At 35.7% G+C, this 22,941-nt stretch overlaps 1 protein-coding gene across 4 annotated transcripts in view; it reads left to right on the plus strand.

Annotated features, from left to right (window-relative positions):
• The window catches only part of PCNX1 (pecanex 1), a 132,794-nt gene that overhangs the window by 81,323 nt on the left and 28,530 nt on the right, over positions 1 to 22,941 (plus strand). For 2 of the 4 annotated variants that reach the window (XM_081128315.1, XM_081128317.1), the window contains 13 exons: positions 7 to 224; positions 3,130 to 3,283; positions 6,759 to 6,791; positions 8,238 to 8,409; positions 8,878 to 8,988; positions 10,770 to 10,861; positions 12,612 to 12,721; positions 12,950 to 13,055; positions 14,209 to 14,301; positions 16,717 to 16,867; positions 18,767 to 18,908; positions 19,707 to 19,884; positions 22,486 to 22,594. In XM_081128315.1, coding sequence (XP_080984441.1) covers positions 7 to 224; positions 3,130 to 3,283; positions 6,759 to 6,791; positions 8,238 to 8,409; positions 8,878 to 8,988; positions 10,770 to 10,861; positions 12,612 to 12,721; positions 12,950 to 13,055; positions 14,209 to 14,301; positions 16,717 to 16,867; positions 18,767 to 18,908; positions 19,707 to 19,884; positions 22,486 to 22,594 — 1,669 coding nt within the window. The remainder of the gene's footprint in view (positions 1 to 6; positions 225 to 3,129; positions 3,284 to 6,758; positions 6,792 to 8,237; positions 8,410 to 8,877; positions 8,989 to 10,769; positions 10,862 to 12,611; positions 12,722 to 12,949; positions 13,056 to 14,208; positions 14,302 to 16,716; positions 16,868 to 18,766; positions 18,909 to 19,706; positions 19,885 to 22,485; positions 22,595 to 22,941) is intronic. The other 2 variants (XM_081128316.1, XM_081128318.1) reach the window with 1 other exon arrangement.

The raw sequence follows: 22,941 nt of genomic DNA on the forward strand, positions 1-22,941 counted from the left end.
TTTTAGCTCTCTCTCCCACAGATTCGATTGAACAGACTATTGACCATCGATACAGATTTGTTGGAGCAACAAGACATTGATCTAAGCCCAGACCTGGCAGCTACTTATGGTCCAACAGAAGATGCTGCCCAGAAGGTTAAACACTATTACCGATTTTGGATCCTGCCCCAGCTATGGATTGGCATTAACTTTGACAGACTCACACTTTTGGCCCTGTTTGATAGGTGAGAATATAGTGAGATATTAAAGATGTGTGCAAATTTTATTTTTAAATTGAAATGTCCTTAAGAACTCATTGAGGTTTTTACTTGGTTACCATGTTGGAAAATGTTTTCTATTTTGGTCCTTTTGAGATAAAATGTAAGTTAATAGGGTTCCCAAAATTGACTGTCTTGAATTCATTAAAAACCTTTTTGTGGCAATTTTAATATGTGTATACAAAAAGATTCTTTTGATCATCAATAAGAATCATGCAACTCTGTTTAAAACTCAGAAAAAATGAAATGTTAATGATTATCAGGTTATAGGTAACGACCCTAAATATCAAAGGCGTAGGGGGAAACTTCCATTTCCCCTTCCTTAGCACAAGCCTTAATAGTAAACAGCATTAGTCTGTTATAAGCTTGGTGGCTAAATGCTGCTGCTAGTCAACATGGAGTAGCAAGGACTAGCTTTACCCTCCTACCTGAAACAGTGAAGACAAACCGTGCATGAAACAAGGTTTTCAAGACATTGGAGATGAGAGAACAAAGGACAGTGATTCCTGAGAGATGGGAAACAAATTAGGTGAGCCATACAGTTACCCAGCTTGCTGTCTTAAGAGAGTTCCCAGGCTGCAGCACGGGGTGGAGATACTAAGGTAGAGCCTAGCAGAGTTGCTGAGTTAGAGACGGAGCTAAGAGTCCATAGGACGGAGTATCAGAGGGGGATTACTGCTCAGAGAGAGCCTCAGACCCGCAGTGGGTCTCCTCGACTATTAGGCAGAGTACTGATAAGTGAACATATGTGAAGAAACTGCCTGAGGCCAGGGAAGAACCATGTGAAAGAAATGGAAGAACAGTGCCTGGCACTCACACAGGGCCAGGGCCAGGGCCAGGGCCAGGGCCAGGGCCAGGGCCAGGGCCTGCTCCTACCAGTCGGGGACGAAACTCAGTTCACGTTCTGTGCTGCACTGTGCAGCATACTCAGGGAAGTCTTGCCTTAGAAGTTGGGAATACTTAGTCCTCCAATGACACTGCTCCATACCCACATAATAAGACGTAAAAGTAAGACTGGAAAGGATCAGACTGTTTTCACGTGGCATAACAAAGCTCAAGAAGATTTGTAGAAATCCAGAAATTCTCATACCCAGTAAGTTAAGATTCACTCTGTCTGGCATCCAAAGATTACCAGCCATGCAAAGAAGAGATAAAACATGAATTACAATGAAGGAACTAATGAATCAATTGAAACCAACCTGGAACTGTCACAGGTATTAGAGTCAGCAGCCAGAGACATTAAAACTGTTATAACTGTACTCCATACGTTAAAAAAAGTTAGGTAGTGACATGGAATATAGTTTAAAAAGACCCAAATGAAACTTACAGAGATGAAAACTAAAAATGTCTGAGATGAAAAGTACAATGGATGCCTGAACGTAGTGGATATCCAAATGCAAAAAAAAGCTCATATCCTTACTTTGCACCATATTACAAGAATTAATTCAAAATGAATCATAGACCTAAATGTAAAATCTAAAACAATAAAATTTCTGGAAAAAACAAAACATAGGAGAAAATATTTGTGACCTTGGATTAGGCAAAATTTCTTAGATGTAACACCAAAAATAAGACCAATAAAAACAAATTGATAAATGGATTTATCAAAATAAAAAACTGAAGAATGCCAAAGGAGAGCACAAGTTCAGTGTCAAGCAATATAGATAGTATGTGGTGTAGCAGGATTGACACAGAACATTGAATTCAGTAAATCTGGAATTCTACTGCTGCCATATGAGATCAATGAAAATACCAGTATTTATGGTTTTGAAAATACTGTGGAACTTGTTTTAATCTGATAGAACTAACAAATGAAATAGTAGAGAGATGTTTGTGAATTTTATTTTTAGGTCAGTTGAAGCCTATAAGTATGGCATTGACAACAAATTGATAAAAACATTTTTATGATTATAAGAGTAATTCTTTACTCATTGTAGAAAAATATACAGAAAGATTTTAAGACAGAAGGAGACCATTCATAAACCCTCCATTCAGAGAGAGTCAGTAGTAGTATCATTTTGAGACATAGTCTCTTTTAACCCATATCTGCACGTTTTTTTCAATAACAGGACATATCTTCCTGTGCACATGGTTGTGTGTCCTGCTTTCTTTGTATAGCTCTTGTGCTGCGCATGTTCCCATGTCAGTATATATTTTTTTAAAATAAGACTTTTAGTATTTAACATTTTGTGAATAAAATTTCCCCAAGAAATATGGAGACCGGCTCTTATTTTTTGTATGTGACATAAATATCACCTTATTACTGTGTGTAATATCTTGGGCATCATATTGTTTCTTTTATAGAGATAGTGTTGATGGTCTTTATCACTGGCTTCATGCTCAACATGTGTAAGGGCCTATATTTAGTAAATTACTTTTCAGATTATTTCAGATGATTTAGAGATAGGGAAAATGAAACCACTTGGTATCAAAATTGGGTTGCAAACTATCATATAAAATAACAACTTTTAAATTTAATTTTTTAGAAACTGGAGATTTTGTCTTTCAAACTTGTTTCATTGTATAGCTCCTTGCCATCCAAGTTGGTTAGTTATTTTGCAACAAATTTGACAGATAGAAGACGATGTTAAGAATAGTGAAGTTTTTAAAATAGAAATTAAAACTATATTGTGCATGAAAATACATACTTCACAATCCACTATAGCATGCTTTATTTGTGCATAAGAATTTGTTTTAATTTTCCACAGAGACTAGTTTCTTTTTCAGTGTTGACCCAAAATCTTACTCCAACCCAGAACTGAAAAAATTTTCAGCAAGCATAATATAGACTTCATATTGATTCCTTCCCTTATTTCACTGATTAATTTCTTATATTGATGATACACTTACTCATAAATTTTCTTACCTACAGAAATCGTGAAGTCCTGGAAAATGTGTTAGCTGTCATCCTGGCTATTCTTGTGGCATTTTTGGGATCTATCCTTCTTATCCAAGGCTTCTTCAGAGATATCTGGGTCTTCCAGTTCTGCCTGGTGATAGCCAGCTGTCAGTACTCTCTACTGAAGGTACCAGCATCTCTCTTTTCAGACTATGACATAATATTTGTGTTAAAAGGCAGAAGGTTTCATATCATTCACTGAATTATAGTAAGGATATTAATTTTTTATTTATTTTTGGATGTTTACATGAGATTCGGTAGGGAACAAAAGGTGCATACAAGTTGAAAAAGTAATGATGTGTAAATGAAGTTTCCTTGAAGATGTTTTTGGTCTTAAAATATTTGATACAAATAAGAATTTGCATTTTTGAAATTTATTTTTTTAAAATTTATCAACATCAATTCTTGCACTTTTATATTTTAAGTCTTTTATTCTATAGGTGAACTTTATTAAAATTCAACATTGATAGATAACAGTAATGTCAAAACTAGTATATATGTTCTTTTGGGACATTGAAAACAGAAGATTGGCATCCTTTTGCTATTGTTTTAATAGTGGCTCTAAAATATCAAAATCAATCAATGTTAAGCTTTCCAAAAATGGGAGACTCAGATACCAAATATTTCACCTTCTATGCAAAATCTGTGCACTGTTAATGTGGACTGTTTCCTTTCTTTCTTAACCAGTAAATACTGTTGCTCGTATTGGTTATTTGCTTGATACATGCTAACATGAAGCAGCCTCCCACCCTGAAGACTATTAGCTCAGTTCTGTTTTTACCATCAGCTGTCCAGATGTATATAGATAGCACCTGGAGTAAGCCACTTATGCCAACTGCTTCGTTTCCTCAGGACCCATCATACTATGTTGCTCATTGCAGTAGGGAAACTGGAGTCTGTGTGGTTGCACACAATCTCACATTGCCAGATCTGTGCCCTTTTCTTAGGCTTCACTCCCTCCCGAGTACGCACTCAAGCCTGTGAACAGTGCCTTCTGTTTTCATACTCCCCTCGTTGTCTGTAGCTCTGTGCTGCCCGGATGCTTATCCTGCTTTTCACGTAACTTTATTTTCCTTTGTTGATGCCTCCTTGTTTTGTTTTTTTATTTTTCAATTACGGTTAGCACACAGTGTTATTGGGTTCAGGAGGACACCCCAGTGATAGACATTATAAAACTTACTAAGTGATCATCCTGAGAGATCTCCTGCCCATTGACACTGTACACAGTTATTAGAATATTAGTGACCACACTCCCTGTGCTGCACTTCACACCCGTGACTGTTCTGTAACTGATTTGTAGATCTAAGTCCCATCACCTCTTCACCCCTCTCCCCAACTGCTCTCCCATCTCGCAGCCCTCAAAATGTTCTTTGTATCTGTGAGTCTCTTTCTGTTCTCTTGTTCATTTGTTTTGATTTTTAGATTCAATTGTTGATAGATATGTATTTTTGCCATTTTATTATTCATATTTTTAATCTTTTTTCTTCTTTTTAAAGAAGACCCTTTAACATTTCATGTAGTAAGGGTTTGGTGGTGATGAACTCCTTTAGCTTTTTCTTATCTGGGAAGCTCTTTATCTGACCTTTGATTCTAAATGATAGCTTTGCTGGGTAATCTTGGTTTTTACAGCCTGAAGTTTTGGGGACTTGTCTTCCTGGCGCTGAAACCCTGGGCTGGGACCCCTCATTTCGAAGGGGGAATCTCCACAGCTAAGATATCCTCCTGATTATAAAGGGCCACACGTGGGTGTGAGATCAGTCTGTTCCACATCTCCGCCCCTCCTACCTGTCTCCAAGTGGCTTCTTTAATTCCCTCATTGTAGGACTTTCATTCAGCTAGATTTTAGGTAGTTCTGAATGATGGTTGTTCTGAAGTTGAGTTGAATTTTGATGTGGTTGTGGGAGGATTTGAGGACCACGTTTACCTAGGCCACCGTCTTGTCCCCTCTTTGTTCTTTTGACCATTTCTTAATTTATGAGAATCCTCTAGGGTTTTATTTGGCCCTCTTCTCAGTTTACAATTCCTTGCCAGTGAAGTCATGCTGTTTTATTACTTTATTTGTTGTCCCTATATATGAATTATGTCCTGATTTATATCTCCAAGTCTTCACCTTTCTCACAGGTTTAGTCCTGTATATCTAACAGGCATTTGGCACATTTTAAAAATAGGACATCGTCATCTTCTGATAAATATTTTACTTTCCCAGTTGCTTTTCTTTTTTTTGACAGCAGTGTACCGACTCAGAATCTTAGAGCATCTACTCTCTCCAGTTCCTTTGATTAAATGTGGTGATCTCATGGTAAAATCTCTGGCCTTTGTTCCTGCTTTCCATTTCAACCACCTTAATTGTCTTAAACCATTTAAATTCATTCCCTGGTTTCAGTGTTTCCTGTCCCTTTAATTTTGTCCACTGTTTTTAGGTTAATATGGTTAGATACGAAAAAGGTAAAATATGACTGAGGTTTTTGAGATTAGTTAACTAAAAGAATAGTAATGCCATAAATAGATATAAGAAAGGCCTGACCAGAAGCTTTTAGAGGATAGATGTTGGAATTGAAAGAATTTAAAGATGACCTCATCTCATATCCTGCCAAGAGCCACATGCCAAGCTCAGTAAGCACGGTACGACTTGGTTCATAGGGTGGTGATAGACCATCATAGTGAAATTGTTTGGTTTGCTATTAGAAATGAACTGGGACTTGAGAGAAAAGTCATGATTTGGGAAGTAATAATACCTATTGGACATTTTTATGGAAAGGTGATAAAGTCTCATACGAAGATACTGCCTAACTTACTTGATGATTTTGATATGAAAATGCAGATAAAATATTTAATACAAATACCATTGAATTGTTTAGTAAACATGGAATTGGTGGGCAGAACTGGATTCTTCTTATAAGATAACCCATGTTTTATGCATTTCCCTAAAGGAGTGATACTGCATAAGAAAGCATTCTACCTAAAGTATGTGATTAACCACTGTGCTGTTTATCTGAAACCAGTGCAAAATAATATTGAATGAAAACTGTAATGGAAAAATCTTAAGCTTTTTTTTAAAAGAAAACATTCTACTGTAACATACTTATTTGTAATAACGAGCCAAGTAATAGGATGGATCTATCTTCCATATGCCATCTCCGAAACATTAAACTAGATGCAGATGATTAATTAACCATAATAAGTTTAAAAGTCAGGAAATAAAATTTGAGATTTTTTTAATACCCTAGTGACACCACTTCCGGAGATGATGTTTTCTGTTGATGTTCAACACAATTACTGTAGGTCATTCTTAGCTGTGGAATATCTACTGAAATTATTTCAGCCTGGCCGGGCGTGTCTCAGCGGTTGAGCATCGACTAGGATCCAGGAGATCGGGGTTTGATTCTCAGTCAGGGCACATGCCCAGGTTGCGGGCTAGGCAGCCGATCAATGAGTCTCTCATCATTGATGTTTCTCTCTCTCTCTCTCCCTTCCTTTCCTCTCTCTGAAATCAATAGAGATGGTTGTTGTTTTTTTTAAAAAAAAAGTTATTTCAGACATTTGAAAGTTGCCTGTAAAATAACCGGGACTTTGGTAATATAATCTTTCTGTTTCATTTCTAGAGTGTTCAACCAGATTCTTCTTCCCCCAGACATGTAAGTCACTCTGATATGCCTGTAACTCATTGTCTTTAACAGTCATCAAACCCCTTTTTAGGCCCTATGTCATATTGAATTAAGATTTATGTTATTATAATCTCATCTAAGTTTTGACACACTTGTAGAAATATAGGTGATTTATTAACATGAAATAAAATGCCATTGTAATTGTGGAATTCTAAGTCTTGGTTGAAAATGAGCATAATAATTCATTTTTTGACAGCCTGTCTCAGAAGGTTATTAACTAGGTAGACATGGTTCATATAAATTTATGGTTATTTGATAACTTGCCTTTAATAGAATTTTGAAGTAGGAAAAACTTTACCTTATTTTGCTTCAGTAATCATTAGGAGCAAGAATAAAGAAGATATACAATTATCTATGGACCCACGGACACAAAGGAGATAAAAAATCTTGTAATTCCCTTTGTGACTTTAGACAAAAGTATTAGCTGCCTCATACTATTGTAAAGCATGATTCAGTTTTAGATCTCACCCTAGAATATTTATTTAATAGAAAGACCAGAGGGCACTTTCTTTAAAGTAGTTCAAAATCAGACTCCAACAACAGTTCATAGTGATGCCTTCTCTCTTGAATATAGTTGGTTTTACCCATATACTGGGACACTACTGAGAAAGATGAGTGAAATATTCTTTCAACTGCTTTGTTTATTGTTTTGTAAGAATGCTTTTGAAATGTAATGATATATGGACATACTTAACTTTTTATTTTGACATAATTTCAGACTTAGGGAAAATTTGCAAGGATTATAGAAAGAATTCCTGATGCCATTCACCTAGATCCCTTTGTAAACATTTCACACACACACACGTACACACACATACACACACACACGCACGTGCGCGCGCACAGTTTCTTCTTGATTGGATACAGGCCATGCTTTTTTGGTAGGAACACTACAAAAGCCATGTGTTCTCAGTGCATCACTTCAGGAAGCACATGATGCTGATTTATCCTTTTGTTGGTGATGTTAATTTTCATCTTTGGCTAAGGATAGTTAATGTTTTCAGGTTTTTTTAACCTCTGCAATATTAACATTTTAGGCTGGATAATCTTTGTTGTAGGTGAGGGTGCTGCCCTGTGCATTATAGAATATTTAGCTTTATCTCTGACCTCTACCCACTAGATGTCAGTAGCACCCCCACCCTAACTGCGACAACCACATGTCTCCATGCATTGCCGAATGTCCCCTGGGGGTCCAAATCCCCTCCCACTCCCTAGTCTGCTGTAATGCTACTATTTTTATCTTGCAGTTAATAAATATCCATAGGGAGATACTTTGAGATTATATATATGTCCAGAAACCAGGCTTCCATATGGAAACATTTTGAATCCTTAGAATAGAAGCCATCAATACTCTCAGTAGCTAGTTGTGACTCTTAAAATTAACTAAACTGACTTCTTTTTTAATATCATTTTCAGGGTCATAATCGTATCATTGCCTACAGTAGACCAGTTTATTTCTGTTTATGTTGTGGTCTTATTTGGCTCTTGGATTATGGAAGCAAAAACCTTACTACAACCAAGTTCAAATTATATGGAATAACTTTCACCAATCCACTGGTGCTTGTATCAGCCAGGGATTTAGTTATAGGTGAGTCATCTTTAAAGTATCTCAGATCTTTATTTGCACACAAACAGTTTACTGATAAGTAGACAATTACATAGATAAAAGTAGTTTTAATAGGCTTGTTTTGTTGTTTATTGTAACCCTCTCAGTTAGCAACAGAACTGTAGGATTGTTGTGAAGGAAGAAAAGCTAATGATGAACAAATATAGTAATTGTTCTGTTCTTGGAGGAGATGATGAAAGGTTTCCTTTGGATTCTGTAGCTCAGGTTCCTATTGTGGGAAAATGGTTGGAACAGTTTTAGAAGCTGTTATAATTGGAAAGATTATTTAATCCCCAAGCAGTTATTTAGAGAGAAGCAATGTAAAATAGTATCTTTAAAAAAATTGCTTTGTATTTCATATTAATTTTGGATTTCTCATTTATGATTTTAAATGAACAAAACCATCGATGAGGAATACTATTTTTAATGTGCTTTTCTTTCCTTCTATAGTGTTTACACTCTGTTTCCCAATAGTATTTTTCGTTGGTCTCCTGCCTCAGGTGAATACATTTGTAATGTACCTTTGTGAACAATTGGATATTCATATCTTTGGTGGTAATGGTGAGTACTTCCTCAAAAAAAATAACAGTTTACAGAATTACTTTTATAGATCATTAAGTAATAAACAAAATTCAAGTGCTTTCAAAATTTTCATTTTAGAATTGAAATTAGAGAGAAAAATACACTTGTTTAATCATTGAAGACTGAGCAGGAATTAATTTGTAGATAGGAAAAAGTGATCAAGTCTGCAGCTTCAGTGAAAGATACAGGAGTAATGGAGCTGGTTTGTAAGAAGTGACAACCTAAGGTCATAGTGAGTTCACATGGGACCTGTGTGGACTTGTGAAATATTTATGAAAGTGTGTCTATCTCATGAGCTCTGATACATGGCATTGTATTTGGATTTTGAACTGGTGTATGCATTTGGTATGTCTATGTATTTGGTTTTATTGCTTTGTTTTATCTTTACAATGGGAACACCAAAACCAGAATGCTTTTAGTAAAAGCATTTTACTAAATAAGCTTTTTAGAAGTATCTCTGTTTTTAGAGTAGAATGTGTGGATATGAATTGACATACTTAGAAATATATTCTCTATTATGTGTATACATCACTTTCAAAATAAGTAAGACCAGTATTACACTGGAATAGAGATGGTTTGCAAAACTTGAAAATAACCCTATGGGCAAACCACTGTTGTTAAAATATACTCTTATTTGGTTTGACCATTTAAAATTTTACTGAAAGATGTGTGTGCAACTAGAGCAATAATACAAAAGGAAAGAAATTACTGTAACTATGTGGTCCATTTCTCTTCATACTTCACATTTGCAGTCCTCATTTGTCTTCCATATGTAGGCATTGAAATTATCTCTGCTGATATTATGACTTAAATTTTAAATAGAAACTAAGCCTTTTCTGTGTTGCTATATATCTAAGCATTTTTGATGTTTTAAAAATTTTCTGAAAGGGGCATGAATCAAGACTGGGCTGGTCTTCAGCATAGCTTAGTGGGTAGAAGATAGTTTCAGTATTTAGGGACGGTTATAGGTGCTAAATATATTTATCTAAATACTATGACTAAGGTTTAGTGTAGGTAATTTATAACTGGGCTTTGTCATATTGTGATTTACAGACTTGTATAAGGTGCGGTTTTTTAATATTTTCTAAGGAAATATTTTTCCTGTATATCTCTTTTATGGCAACCATATAAAATTACCATTAAAGAAAATCTGTTATCCATATTTTAAAAATAAAGGCTAGCTATTTTAGCCATCCCCCATTCCTTAATACTAGTGATCCCATTGGATCTATTTTTTGTTGTTGTTATTGTTAGTGATTTGTCAGGTCTATACCTTTTTGTGAGAATTAGCAAACACATGGGAATACAGTTTACTTCTGGGGTTAACATGGGGTCTACTTACATAGACTAATACCTTTCAGTACTTAATATACTTAGTATATTTCCAGTTCCTTTTTAGGCCTCCGCAAGCTTCTTTTCCCCATGCTTTTATAAATATAATAAGATAAATTCGTGTTTTTTTTTAAAGATACATTCTTGAAGCATAATATAGGCATGAGTGATTTTGCTATGTATAAATGTTCATTACTTCCAAGGTGAATATATTTTATCTTGTGTCAAAAATTGTGGATCGTAAATCTTTGTTATTTCAAAATCCTTTGAAAGCACAGGATGAAGTAACTGAATTTTTAAAAATCAAATGAAAAGATTTAATTATAGTCAGTATACCATTTTAAATACTTTTCAGTGCCCTTTTAAGATTTGTTTTTCCCCATAAGTGTTTAGAAAACATTAATCCCCCCCCCCCCTTTCCCATCTAGCCACTACCAGCCTGCTTGCAGCCCTCTACAGCTTCATCTGCAGCATTGTGGCAGTGGCCCTACTGTATGGGTTGTGTTATGGCGCTTTAAAGGTAAGCAGTAGGCTGTAGTGTGTTTTGTCTTTAAGGCTCTTTTTCTACATAATGGGGTTTTTGGGTTTTTTTTGGTGTTTTTATTTTATATATATCTTTATTGATTTCAGAGAGAGGAAAGGGGAGAGGGAGAGATAGAAACATCAATGATGAGAGGGTCGTCATTGATCGGCTGCCTCCTGCGTGCCCCTGACTGGGGATCGAGCCTGCAACCCGGGCATGTGCCCTGACCAGGAATCGAACCCCTATCTCCTGGATCCCAGGTCAATGCTCAACCTCTGAGCCATGCCTGGCTGAGCCATAGTGTTTTAAATGGATTAATAGTGATTTTTTTTCTGATGCCACTTTAGCATGAATTCCTATGATATTCATGTTGAATATTATTTTCATTCACTTTGAATTTAAAAACAGTTTCATAGTTAACCATTATTAAAAGAAAATCCTTTTTCATGTAATCAGACATTATTATTAGAAACAGATTATTAAAACTTAGGCTATTCTGGGATAGAGGTGGGCATGGTAATAACAATATGAAGTTAATTTTAGATTTCTAGTTAGGAATATATGTAACTACTGTTCATATCAGTACTTCAAAGACTTGTGAGAACAAGTTCAAAGATTGCAATTGAAGCCATACTCTAGTAAGGCTCGCTGCACTGAAATTTAATGTTAATGGTTCAGAAGGATCTCGATGAGCCTTACTTGCTCCATTTTTAAACGATCATCACCAGATTGTCCATATTAAAAATTTACATTTCTGATAAACAACCCCACGCCCTGGGTGAGAGGACTGAAGAGTGATGTGCAGCACTTCAGTGCTTCACTTTAGTAGCACCATGAGTACTTCTCGCATGCCCCTGCTGTGCCGACACCACTTCCTGCTTATGAGTAGCTTGTGTGCTGCTGTGATTAACAAGTCAACACATACTTTCTTTTTTTTATTGGGTAACTAATACACCAATTTTCTTTTTTTTAATATGTCTTTACTGATTTCAGGGAGAGGAAGGGAGAGGGAGAGAGAGATAGAAACATCAATGTTGAGAGAGTCATTGATCGGCTGCCTCCTGCACGCCCCTTACTGGGGATTGAGCCGAAACCTGGGCATGTGCCCTGACCGGGAATCATACCACGATCTCCTGGATCGTAGGCCGATGCTCAACCGTTGATCCACTCCAGCCGGGTAACAAACACTTTCAATAGAGAGTGATGAAGGCTATGAAAAGAGTCTTATGAGTACAGTAATTATTACCTTATTCAGCCTAAACGAATTAAAGATGATTTTCCAACGGTGGCTTTTTAACCAAAATTTGAAGGACAAATAGGAATTAGTTAATAGAAACAAGGGAGAAAGGGACATGGAGTTGTAAAGAAAGTGTGTTGTGTGTAGTAAATGGTGAATAATTTGGACTTGCTGGAGGTTTGGGTACATGAAGAAATTACTGTAAGCTTAATATTACTTTAAATCTGAAAGTGGTTGACAAGCAGCATGCAGCAGAAGCAAATGCATTATTCCTAGTGTATAAATAGAACTCTAGTACCAAAAGAAATCTGAAGATAATCTAGCAGCTAGATATTCTAGCTCATTTGAAATAAATCTAAATTTATTTGGAATAAAATGAAATTAATAATATAGTTTAAAAATTTTTGTTGAATTTAATTACTTGTCTCCAAAATATTGGCATACAGGATTATATAATAGATCATAAATTAGAAGCATATTATTCTGTCACATTTCCCCCCCCCCCAACAGGAATCTTGGGATGGCCAGCATATTCCAGTACTTTTCTCCATTTTCTGTGGTTTGTTAGTGGCAGTATCCTACCATCTCAGCCGACAAAGCAGTGATCCATCTGTACTTTTGTAAGTGAAATCAATTGTTACTGAATTCAAGAAATTTAAATAAATTGGAATTTCTGATTATGTATGGCACCTTAAACTTTTTTTAGAATATATCACTTGCTAATGACTAAGTATGCTTGGATTGCTTGGTTTTTTATCATGAACTTTATTTGCCACTGGAAGTACTGGTTTTCAGGGTATATATGTATTTTTATATTAATTATTTTCTCTCTTTTTTAAAATATAAAGCTCTTTGATGCAATCTAAGATTTTCCCAAAAACAGAAGAGAAAAATCCAGAAGACCCTCTATCTGAAGTAAAAGATCCACTGCCTGAAAAACTTAGAAATTCCGTTGTAAGTGTAAGCTTTTAAAAATCACTTAAAAGACTTAAATTTCAGACAGTTCATATTATATAATGAACACTTTTTGAAGGCCTTTACTAATTGAGGTAAAATGTATAGCTATATATTATAACTGTATATGACTATTTATAGTTTTTATATGTTAGCTATACATTGTTGATTGCTTTTATTTAAATTTTTAACATGTAAGAAATGCTCATTCCTCACACTGGGATTTTCTATAGAACAGTATGCTAAACATTTATTTTTATATCAGGTGAAATTAAGTCATTTCATTGTTTATAGAATTCTTAATCCTGTTCAATTTAAACTGAGATTTGAAAGATGAATATTAACATAAATTACAGTTTGTTGTAATCTGTTAGTGTGTTTTATTTCTCAAGGGCAGTCTGAAAAGTGTGTCTGTGTGTGTATTTTCCTGGTTGGAGGAAAGAGAACAGTAACCTAGTTCGTGAGTTAGAAACAGTATTTACCTTCAGTGAACCTGACCTGTTCACATATTGTTCAAAAAAACTTTAGAATTCAAAACTGCTTCAAGTAGAATTTAAGCCATTTTTTCTGACTTTAATTTCCATGTTAGCAAAGGATATTTAATGTCAAATGTAGTGTAGAATAATTCTGAATCCTGCTTCAAAGTGTAAATCAATGGGTCAGTCAACAACCAGAGAATATCAAGAGGTTTCTGGGTTTTGCTACAACCACTAAAAGAACCAAAATCCAGTAAGTAAAATAGTACATATGCATGGTTTCAACATTTTAAAAGACGAATGAAAATATAACTTTGTTATCCAAAAGGATATGCTCTGTAAATGATACAGTAACTTAAGTACCTCATTTCCTTTTCCCATAAAACTTACAGGTCATTGGGGGAAAATAATACACAGCTTCATTATAAAAGACATTGTTATGATATGCTATCTAGTGTGATGAGTAAGTTTAAGTTTAATTTCCTTGGTAATGATTGCAGTGTCACATCAAAATATGAGGACATTAAGGGAGAAAATAAGTCTTGTAGTTAAGAAATAGCTAGAAGTGCTAAAAAAAATACTATCAGTGAAAAATTGTTTCTTAAACAATTTGCCAGTTGGGAATGAAGGAAGTATTTTAATTTGTTTCTGTTGGATAATTCTGTTTTGTTTCACAGAGCGAACGTTTACAGTCTGACCTAGTAGTATGCGTTGTAATTGGCGTGCTGTATTTTGCTATTCATGTGAGCACAGTGTTTACAGTATTGCAGGTAAGGAATCATTTAGTTCTTTTGGTTGCGAGAAAATAACTTGGGGCTCATTTCCGATTTGATTGTAATGTTTGTTCATAAGGCTGGAATATGTGAACCCCCCAAGGTCTTGTTCCGTTACAGCTGGGAGTCGAGAGCCTCGTCACCTAGCGCAGGTGGGTGTGGTGAGCCCCTCAGACTTGGTTGCTCGAATGCGGCCCTGCTCACTTGTGGGCCACACGGTTTCCGTCCTTAGTGCTCTTGATCTTGCAGGTCCCTCGTTCCTTACGGGCTCGGTTTGGCTGTGGTGTAGCTTCACATCGTTTTCGTCCTGGTTTTGTGTTTGGGTTACATTGACTCTGGGGTCTAGTTGTCATCAGATTTGAAAAATTTTGGCCTCTATCACATCAAATGTGTTTTCTGTTCTCTATCTGTTCCCTAGCCGCCCTTTCCCCGACACCCACTCCACCTCATGACTTCATCTCAGGCTTTGACGTTGTCCTGCAGTTTGCTGATGCTCTGTTCATTTTAATTCTTTTTTGAATGTGTATTTAATTTTGAATACTTTCCATTGCTATTTTGTCAACTTCACTAATCTTTCTGTATTGTATAATCTGCCATTAACCCCATCCGGTGTATGTTTCATCTCAGAATTTGTCATTTTCACCTTAAGTTTAATTTTTTTTTTATTCCTCCCACACCTCTGCTTAACCGTTTGAACGTAGGACATTCAGTTCTTACTCTTTTATTGTCCTTTTACCCTAATTCTCACTTCTGTCACTTGTGGGTTGGTTTGGTTGGTTTTGATTAATTGTTGTTTTTTTTTCCTCATGGGCCATAGTTTTCTGATTCTTTGCATGTTTGGTCATTTTTGACTGGATGCAGAGCTTTATACATTTTGCCTTGTTAGGTATTGGATATTTTTATATGTCTAGAAATCTTGAATTTTGTTTTTCAGCACTGTTACGTTACTTGTTAACAGTTTGATCCTTTCAGCCCTTGCTTTTAAGATTTGTTAAGTGGAACCAGGGCTGGTTTTAGCATAGGGCTAATATTCCCCTCCTGAGGCAACACCGTTTTGATTCCTCTGCCCAGTGCCCTGTGAATCCTGAGCTTTTCCAGCCTGACTGTAGGAACAGGCACTGTTCCTGGCCCTGCGTGAGTGCTGGGTACTGTTCTCTCTAACCCTTGTTTGTGGTTGTTTCCTTTCTCCCATGGAGCTTCCTCACACACTTGTGCTAATTTCCCTGACTCCTCAGGGGGACCCTCTGCAGATTTTCACACTTTTCTCTCTTGTACAAGGTCTGTTCTGGTGAACTCTAGCTGTCTTAGTCTCTCCAGGCTCTCAATTTCATCTATCAACTTGGGGTACCAGGCTTTGTGTGGGTTCCCCTCTCCACACTGCAACCTGGAAACTCCCTCAAGGCAGTAAACTGGGGCAGGCATCCCTGACACTGATCTCATCTGATTCTCTAACATATTGCAGACCATTTGGTTCATATATTTTATTCTGTTTTGGTTGTTTCATGTGGAACAGTGAATCTCTGTTATTCCATTTGGCTAGAAGCAAAGGTTATATTATTTAATTTTATTTAACATTTTTTGCCTGTTTTTCTTCCCTTCCAATTTGAACTATTAACTCTTGAACACTTGCAAGCTGAATCAGGTCTGGTGGGTCTTCAGGGCTCAGATGGAGGGCTCTTCATGTCCAAGAAGTTTCAGAGTTTCTAAATATGTAACTCTTAGTTTGAACATTTGAAGTGCTGTACTTGATTTCCTCTTTTGTGAGTTTAGTCATATGTAAGAACTCTCTTCCAATGATGTACCATGTGAAGGCACAAAAAAAGAATTCTTTTTTTCCATCCTAGTCTGCTCTTCACTCAGACTTACAGTTTTATTTAGCTCATGTCCTTTATCTCCACTAGTTAAAACAATTTAATACATTGCTCTGCAAGTCATGTAGAACATTCTTAGAGTAGCAAGCAATACACTTCAGGCCTCTCATTATATGATAGTGTGACACCAAAGAAAGTAATTAACACATTTGAAAATATTTGTAATACATGAACAACCACTGACTTTCATAGCTGACTTACTCAGAAAAACTACATAATACAGAAATATTAACTATAGACAGATGTTTAATTCTTAGATTCTAAAATTGACTTTGCTACATTCTCCATTATCAAATGGAAAGTTGAGCCCTGGCCGGCTTCCTTAGTGGTTAGAGCATTGTCTTGCAGTGTGAAGGGTCCCGGGTTCGATTCTGGCCAAGGGTACCTCGGTTGCAGGCTTGACCAAGGAGCGTGTGGAAGGCAACTAATCAATGTGTCTTTTTCACATCAATGTAAAAAAAAAGAAAGTTGAACTGACAAATTAGAAGTTCTTCTATGGGTCTCAAAATCACTTTTAATTTTCTCCACTGTCTTCTTTTAGCCTGCTCTCAAGTACGTGTTGTATGCACTGGTCGGCTTTGTAGGTTTTGTAACCCATTACGTGCTGCCTCAAGTTAGAAAACAGCTACCGTGGCATTGTTTCTCTCATCCTCTGCTGAAGACAGTGGAGTACAATCAATATGAAGTTCGAAGTAAGTATTTCAGTAACACCCTTCTTTTAAATACTGTAGGTTTTCTCTGTTCTGTTAACAGATGACAGGGAAATAAGTATCAAGTAACACTTTGACTATGTTTCTTATATTTGGATTTGAAGCTGTAATGAGTGAAACTTTTTGTGGGATGCTTTAATTTTAGTTGAAGTATGAGTATCAGTACTACAATGCCAGCTTTCCACAGAATAAAACTTCCTTCTAACTTGTCTTCACAGACCTCACTGATGCATCCTCTGTGCATGTCTGTGACTTCTCTGTCCAGTCCCCACTCTTTCCTTTAACTTTCCTTGCCATGTGCAGGTAACACAATCCTCCTTAAGGCTTCTATTTGAAATATTTTGACTTCGAGCTTAGGGGAATAGAAAGGTCTTTGTTCCTGCTTCCACCAGAGGCACGGGTCCTACCACCGAGGGGCATAACAGTTGATTAGGTGAAAAGAAGTTAAAGCATTTGGGATTGCTGTTACTCAGATTTGGGGTCAAGTATAAAGTGACTCAAAAAGAGGTAGAAGGCCAGTCCCCTTGGCAAGCTTAGTGCTTCCCACTTGACACCCTGACTTCTTTCCTGTTTTAAGTATTCAGTTCTTTTGGCCCCATGACCTGTAATAGTCCTTATTTTAGAGAAATAATAAAAGTTCATACCTCTATCATTTATTACACACTAGTGATTAAACAGGCCAGTGCTTTTTCCTCAACCTTTTTTTCAGTTAATAAATTACTGTAGAGAGGAAATTCCTCAGTTGTTTGAAGATATTTCATCTTCCTTAGAGAACTCTAAAGCTTTCTAGCTTTCTATACCAATCTGGACTTCGCATTCTCAAAGCAAATTTCCTAGGCCTTTAGCAAAATTGCTTAAAGCATCATGGTACTGTAATCTTGATCCCCAGTATAAATAATCCTGGAGAGAGAATTAAATAACACTAGTGTGTAGGTTGCAGTAATAACACTGTGCAGACCTTTTACAAAATGTATGCTCTTTTAAATAAGGGAAAATGACATAAAACTGTATAAGAATCTGTACTCATCCATTCTTACCATCAAGAAAATAACTCAGAATGATGTGGTTTTTTTGATGATGAAGTTTCAGTATTGCTTTCATATGTGAATGATAGAAAGTGTATCTGGTTTGTTTTAAACAGCAGTTTTTATTAGAGTAAATCATTGATCATATTGTTTCTTCATTTTGATCTTAAAACATTTAGTCTAAATTTTTACAAATTTTGCATCAACATAACATTTTTGACTTATTGAAAGTACTAAGTATTAGCAAAGTTGACCCGTACCCCCCTTCTACTGATTTTAGCAGCTGAAAGAAGAATATTCATTAGAGAACTTCCTAAAGCCTGGTGACATTGTTTTTATACAGCCAGAGAAGCTTATTTTAAATCTTTCAGTTTATCCTAGATACTTTCCCCAATGAAATAATTGTTAAAATATTGGAAAAATGTTATTGACAATGAAAATGACTCTTATGAAGTATGTGAATCGAAAACATATCATACTTTCATATCTCTTCTGAGATGTATGTCTTATAAGGTGTGTGTGTGTGTGTTTCTTAGAATTTTAAAAACAAAGGAGCAGTCTAGTAATCTTCAGTAATTCTTTCTCCGTAAGTTATTGGCTTAAGTTACTTGCTTAAAAACAGGTTTTAAGAATTAAAGTTTAAAATAAATTTCATCTAAATTTAATCACATCTAAGTTGTAGAGTTGGATGTGTCCCAGAAGTCATAGACGTTAGCAATTGATTGAAGAACTGGATTTCTTATATTATGTATAGTAGAGCAGCATTTGAGTTGTAAGATTTTCCTTTCTCATCCCATTGTCAAGCTGTTTTCTACATCAGATGACGTGGCCTTCTTGACTTGTGTTTCCTCATTAGATGCAGCCACTGTCATGTGGTTTGAGAGGCTTCACGTGTGGCTCCTTTTCATGGAGAAGAACATCATCTACCCCTTGGTTGTTCTCAATGAACTGAGCAGCAGTGCGGAGACGATAGCTAGTCCAAAAAAGCTGGACACAGAGTATGTTAATACTTCTCTAGTCTCAGTTGGACTCCTGGGGGCAGTCATAAGCAATGTCTTAGTTATTCATCAATTAACAAGTAATCCAGTGTCTTTTTGGTGCAAGACACTGTGAGATAAAAAAATCCCAGTGAAATTTTGTCTTTGAAAAGCATTTCACTACTCCAGACGTTTCACTGTCTATTGATATGTTAGGAGAGGTAATCTTTAATATTAGATGGTAAGTTTGAGAAATGGTTATTTTTTTATGCTCTGTAAATCACACCATATACAGGGTGGGGCAAAAGTGGATTTATACTCAAAACAGATTTTATTCTTGTAGTTAGTAATTATTGTATTTAGTAATTATTCTTGTAATTAGTAATTATTGTATTATTTTCCATATATATAATTGCCTACCTACTTTTGCCTCACTGTGTGTAGTTACCATAAAGGCCTACCTACTAGACTAGGTACATGTTGTTGGGTAAGTGTTAATATGTTTTTTATGTGCTAAATGCTATTAATTTTAAAACAATAGAAATATTGAGAAACTGGATAATCAAAAGTCAGAATTAGAATACTGTTAACTTATTTTTCAAACTGAGTTATATAAAGGATAAGAATCATAATACATATTATTAAAAGAATATTATGGTAGTTTATTTTAGGATGCGATATGCTTAGCTATATAAATCATTTTTAGAAGTTTAAATTCAATATATATATTGTAAATGAAATGGTGGTTTTTCTGTAGTTAGTAGATTTTCTCAATTTTTCATTCATTGGTTGGTGAGTTGTGTTTTCTTTTTCTTCTAGACTAGGTGCTTTAATGATCACCATTGCTGGTCTGAAGTTGCTCCGGTCCTCTTTTAGCAGCCCCACATATCAGTATGTCACAGTTGTCTTTACTGTGCTCTTTTTCAAAATTGACTATGAAGCGTTTTCCGAGACCATGCTGTTGGATCTCTTCTTCATGTCCATACTCTTCAACAAGGTAATTCATCACTAAAAGGAATATTCCACTCTGTAAAAGTATCTCCCTAAGTCATACACTATTTAGCGAGGATTGTCTTTGCATTTCATACATGACATTATCTTTTAAGTAATATTTTTCTTCATTTAACCAGTTATTTAGGATCATATTAGAACCCCTAAATAATGCTTGTCACTGTGATCTGTAAGACATACTTCTTGCAATAGCTGGGAAGATAAGATTAAGTTATATGGAAACATTAGAGAAACACTAAGTATATAGTTGTGAATATATAGGAACTTCCAAAGGGGGAGTGGTTTTTGGATAATTTCAGAAGTAGACATGGTAGTAACTGAACTGGGTTGTGGGCTGCTGGATAGATGGAGAGAGGAAGTAACCTGGTAGCTGATTGAGGGGGCAGATACCTAGGCAGTGAGACCATGTGGGAGCAATCAGAAATTAGTTTGATGGGGACATTTACAGAATGCTCTGAAGTTTAGAGAATGCTTCTAAAATTTGATATCCATCCATAAGAGAGGTGCTTTTAGTCCTTTTACAAATAAGATGGTAAAATCTGGGTCTTCTCCCTACCATCCCAAGGACCTTTTTGCTGAACTACACTACCTTTCTTAATGAAGTCAGTTGTGCAGTCAGATTATTTGTAAATTAAATAGAGCTTAGATTTCATGTTAACACTGACCACATACAAAGGACTTTGACATGTATTATCCCATTTGATAGGTAACAGAGCTGAAGCATATGAGCAGCTACAAAACACAATGAAAGCCCAATTTTAGGAAAGTTAGCCTGGTCAGCCACATTTGGGATGACTTGGGGAAGAGAGAACCTGAAGGTATGGAGAACAGTTTAAGAGATTGTGACAGTAATTTAGATGTGATAGAGATCGGACCTAGGATGGGAACAGTGCAAACTGAAAACCATTAATCTGAACAAGGTTTTAGTGATGATCAGTTTCAAAATATGCTAAATATTGTGATAAATAACTTCTAAAATATTGCAATATTATATTTGCTCAATCACTAATTTGTATGCATTTTTATTATTTATTTCCTCTTCTAGTGAGCATGGTTAACCAAAGGAGGAAGCCAGAAAGTTAATCAGAGAATTGTTTGTATAAAGAAGCATGTGGTGTCTCACAAATTTAAATATTTAGATTGGAAATTGTATTGCATCTTATTATATTGGTTGGAAAAAAAGTGAAAATTGCAGTAAAATATAAACTAAACAATCCTTGAAATAGTCACTACACTTTATTTGCATTAGTTTGGAATTTCTTAAAGCTTTCATTTGTTAAACAAATTGTTTTTGAGAGCATACCACTTTCTAGACTGTTCTAGATGCTTAGGCGACATCAGTGAACAAATCAGAGAAAGCTCTGCCCTTAAGGACTTTGCACTTTATACGGTCACTTGATAGAACTTAATAGCGGTAATGAGCAAGTGATAGTCAAGGTGTCTCTTTAGGTAGGTTTTTTAAGATACCATTATAAGATGCGCTATTGATTTAATAACCTTTCAAGAAAAAATTACTCTGAATGTATACAAAAATATTTTTAGCCACTAACTCTACTTATCCATGTAATTGCATATTATTTTTTCGTCAATATTACAGTCAAAATTTGAGTACAGTCCCTTTCACATTTATACTCCTGAGAGTTTTTGGAATCACTGCTTTTAAGCAGTTATAATGGCATCTTGATCATGTACATCCTGCTTTTTACTTCCTGTGATCCTGATCACATTAGTACCAAAAATCTCCAGGATAATTTTGGGTCATGACAAAGAATGCAAGGGTTCATCTGCATTTTCTAATTGATTGAAGTTATTTTTTTAAATTGGAAGTTAAACGGGTTCATTGTAAGTCAGCTAAACGATTTAAATATGAGGTATTTGGTGCGTGGAGCATGGCACTGAATGAGTCAGAACCTCTTGCTTTTAATAAAAGATTCTGTGATCTGTTTGGAGAACTGGGTCTTGCACTGCCTGGCATGCAGAGGCAATCTTGGGCATTTATACAATTTTGTTTCAGTGTTAAAGACATGTTCAACAACAAAACAGGTCCTAATTTAAATAAGATTTAAAAGTATATATGTTTCCATTGACAATATCAATTGAGATTATGTGCAGATGCCAAATATACACTGCTAAATTCTTAGGCAAACAGGCAGTGACAACTATTGTACAACTTTATGCCCTGCCTGGATACGTTCACATTCCTTTTGACACTGCATTTAAAACATTCTCAGTTTGCAGAGCACTAAAATTTGAGGAAAATGTCTTAGATTCAAAATATATGTATGTATTAAGCTTTATAGACATCTAGATTTCCTACCTTTGTTTTGCTTGTTGTAGTAGTGATATAGCCAGTAGAGGACATAGAAGTTTTTAAATAGATGAAACACAACCCATAAATCAGCTAGCTGTCTTTACTTAAAAATATATAGAGTTATGGAAGTTGATATATTTTTTCTTTTACGCAAATGGCAAATAATGTCAATACCGTTTCCCTGTTAGGTAGAAAAAACATTTTAGAGGTGTTTCATTTTATTTTAAACAGCCAGTAAGTTTTTTACTGATTGTTTTTTCTTTTTTCCTTCTACAGCTTTGGGAACTCCTTTATAAATTGCAGTTTGTGTACACTTACATTGCCCCATGGCAAATTACATGGGGTTCTGCTTTCCACGCTTTTGCTCAGCCCTTTGCAGTGCCCCGTATCCTTCTGATAAAAGTTTCATAAACAATTGTGTTTTATAAACAAAAGGGCAGTCATATCCTTGATGAGAATGTTGGTTTGTAGGCATCACCTTTCACAGGCATAGAATATAGGTTACCGTGTGATAAATTATCAAAAATTCCCAATTCTTTGAGTCCACACCTGTACTGATTTATTATTAGTAGTAGTCTTTAATCCTCACCAGAAGATACATCTGCTGATTTTAGAGAGAGGAACTTCGGTTGCTTGCCTCTTGTATACTCCCTGACTGGGAATCAAACCCGTAACCTTTCAGTGTACAGGACGATGTTCCGACCACCCAGTGAGCCACCCTGGCCAGGGCAC

This window comes from Miniopterus schreibersii (genome assembly GCF_964146895.1).
Source record: "Miniopterus schreibersii genome assembly, chromosome: 1".
Lineage (NCBI taxonomy): Eukaryota > Metazoa > Chordata > Mammalia > Chiroptera > Miniopteridae > Miniopterus > Miniopterus schreibersii.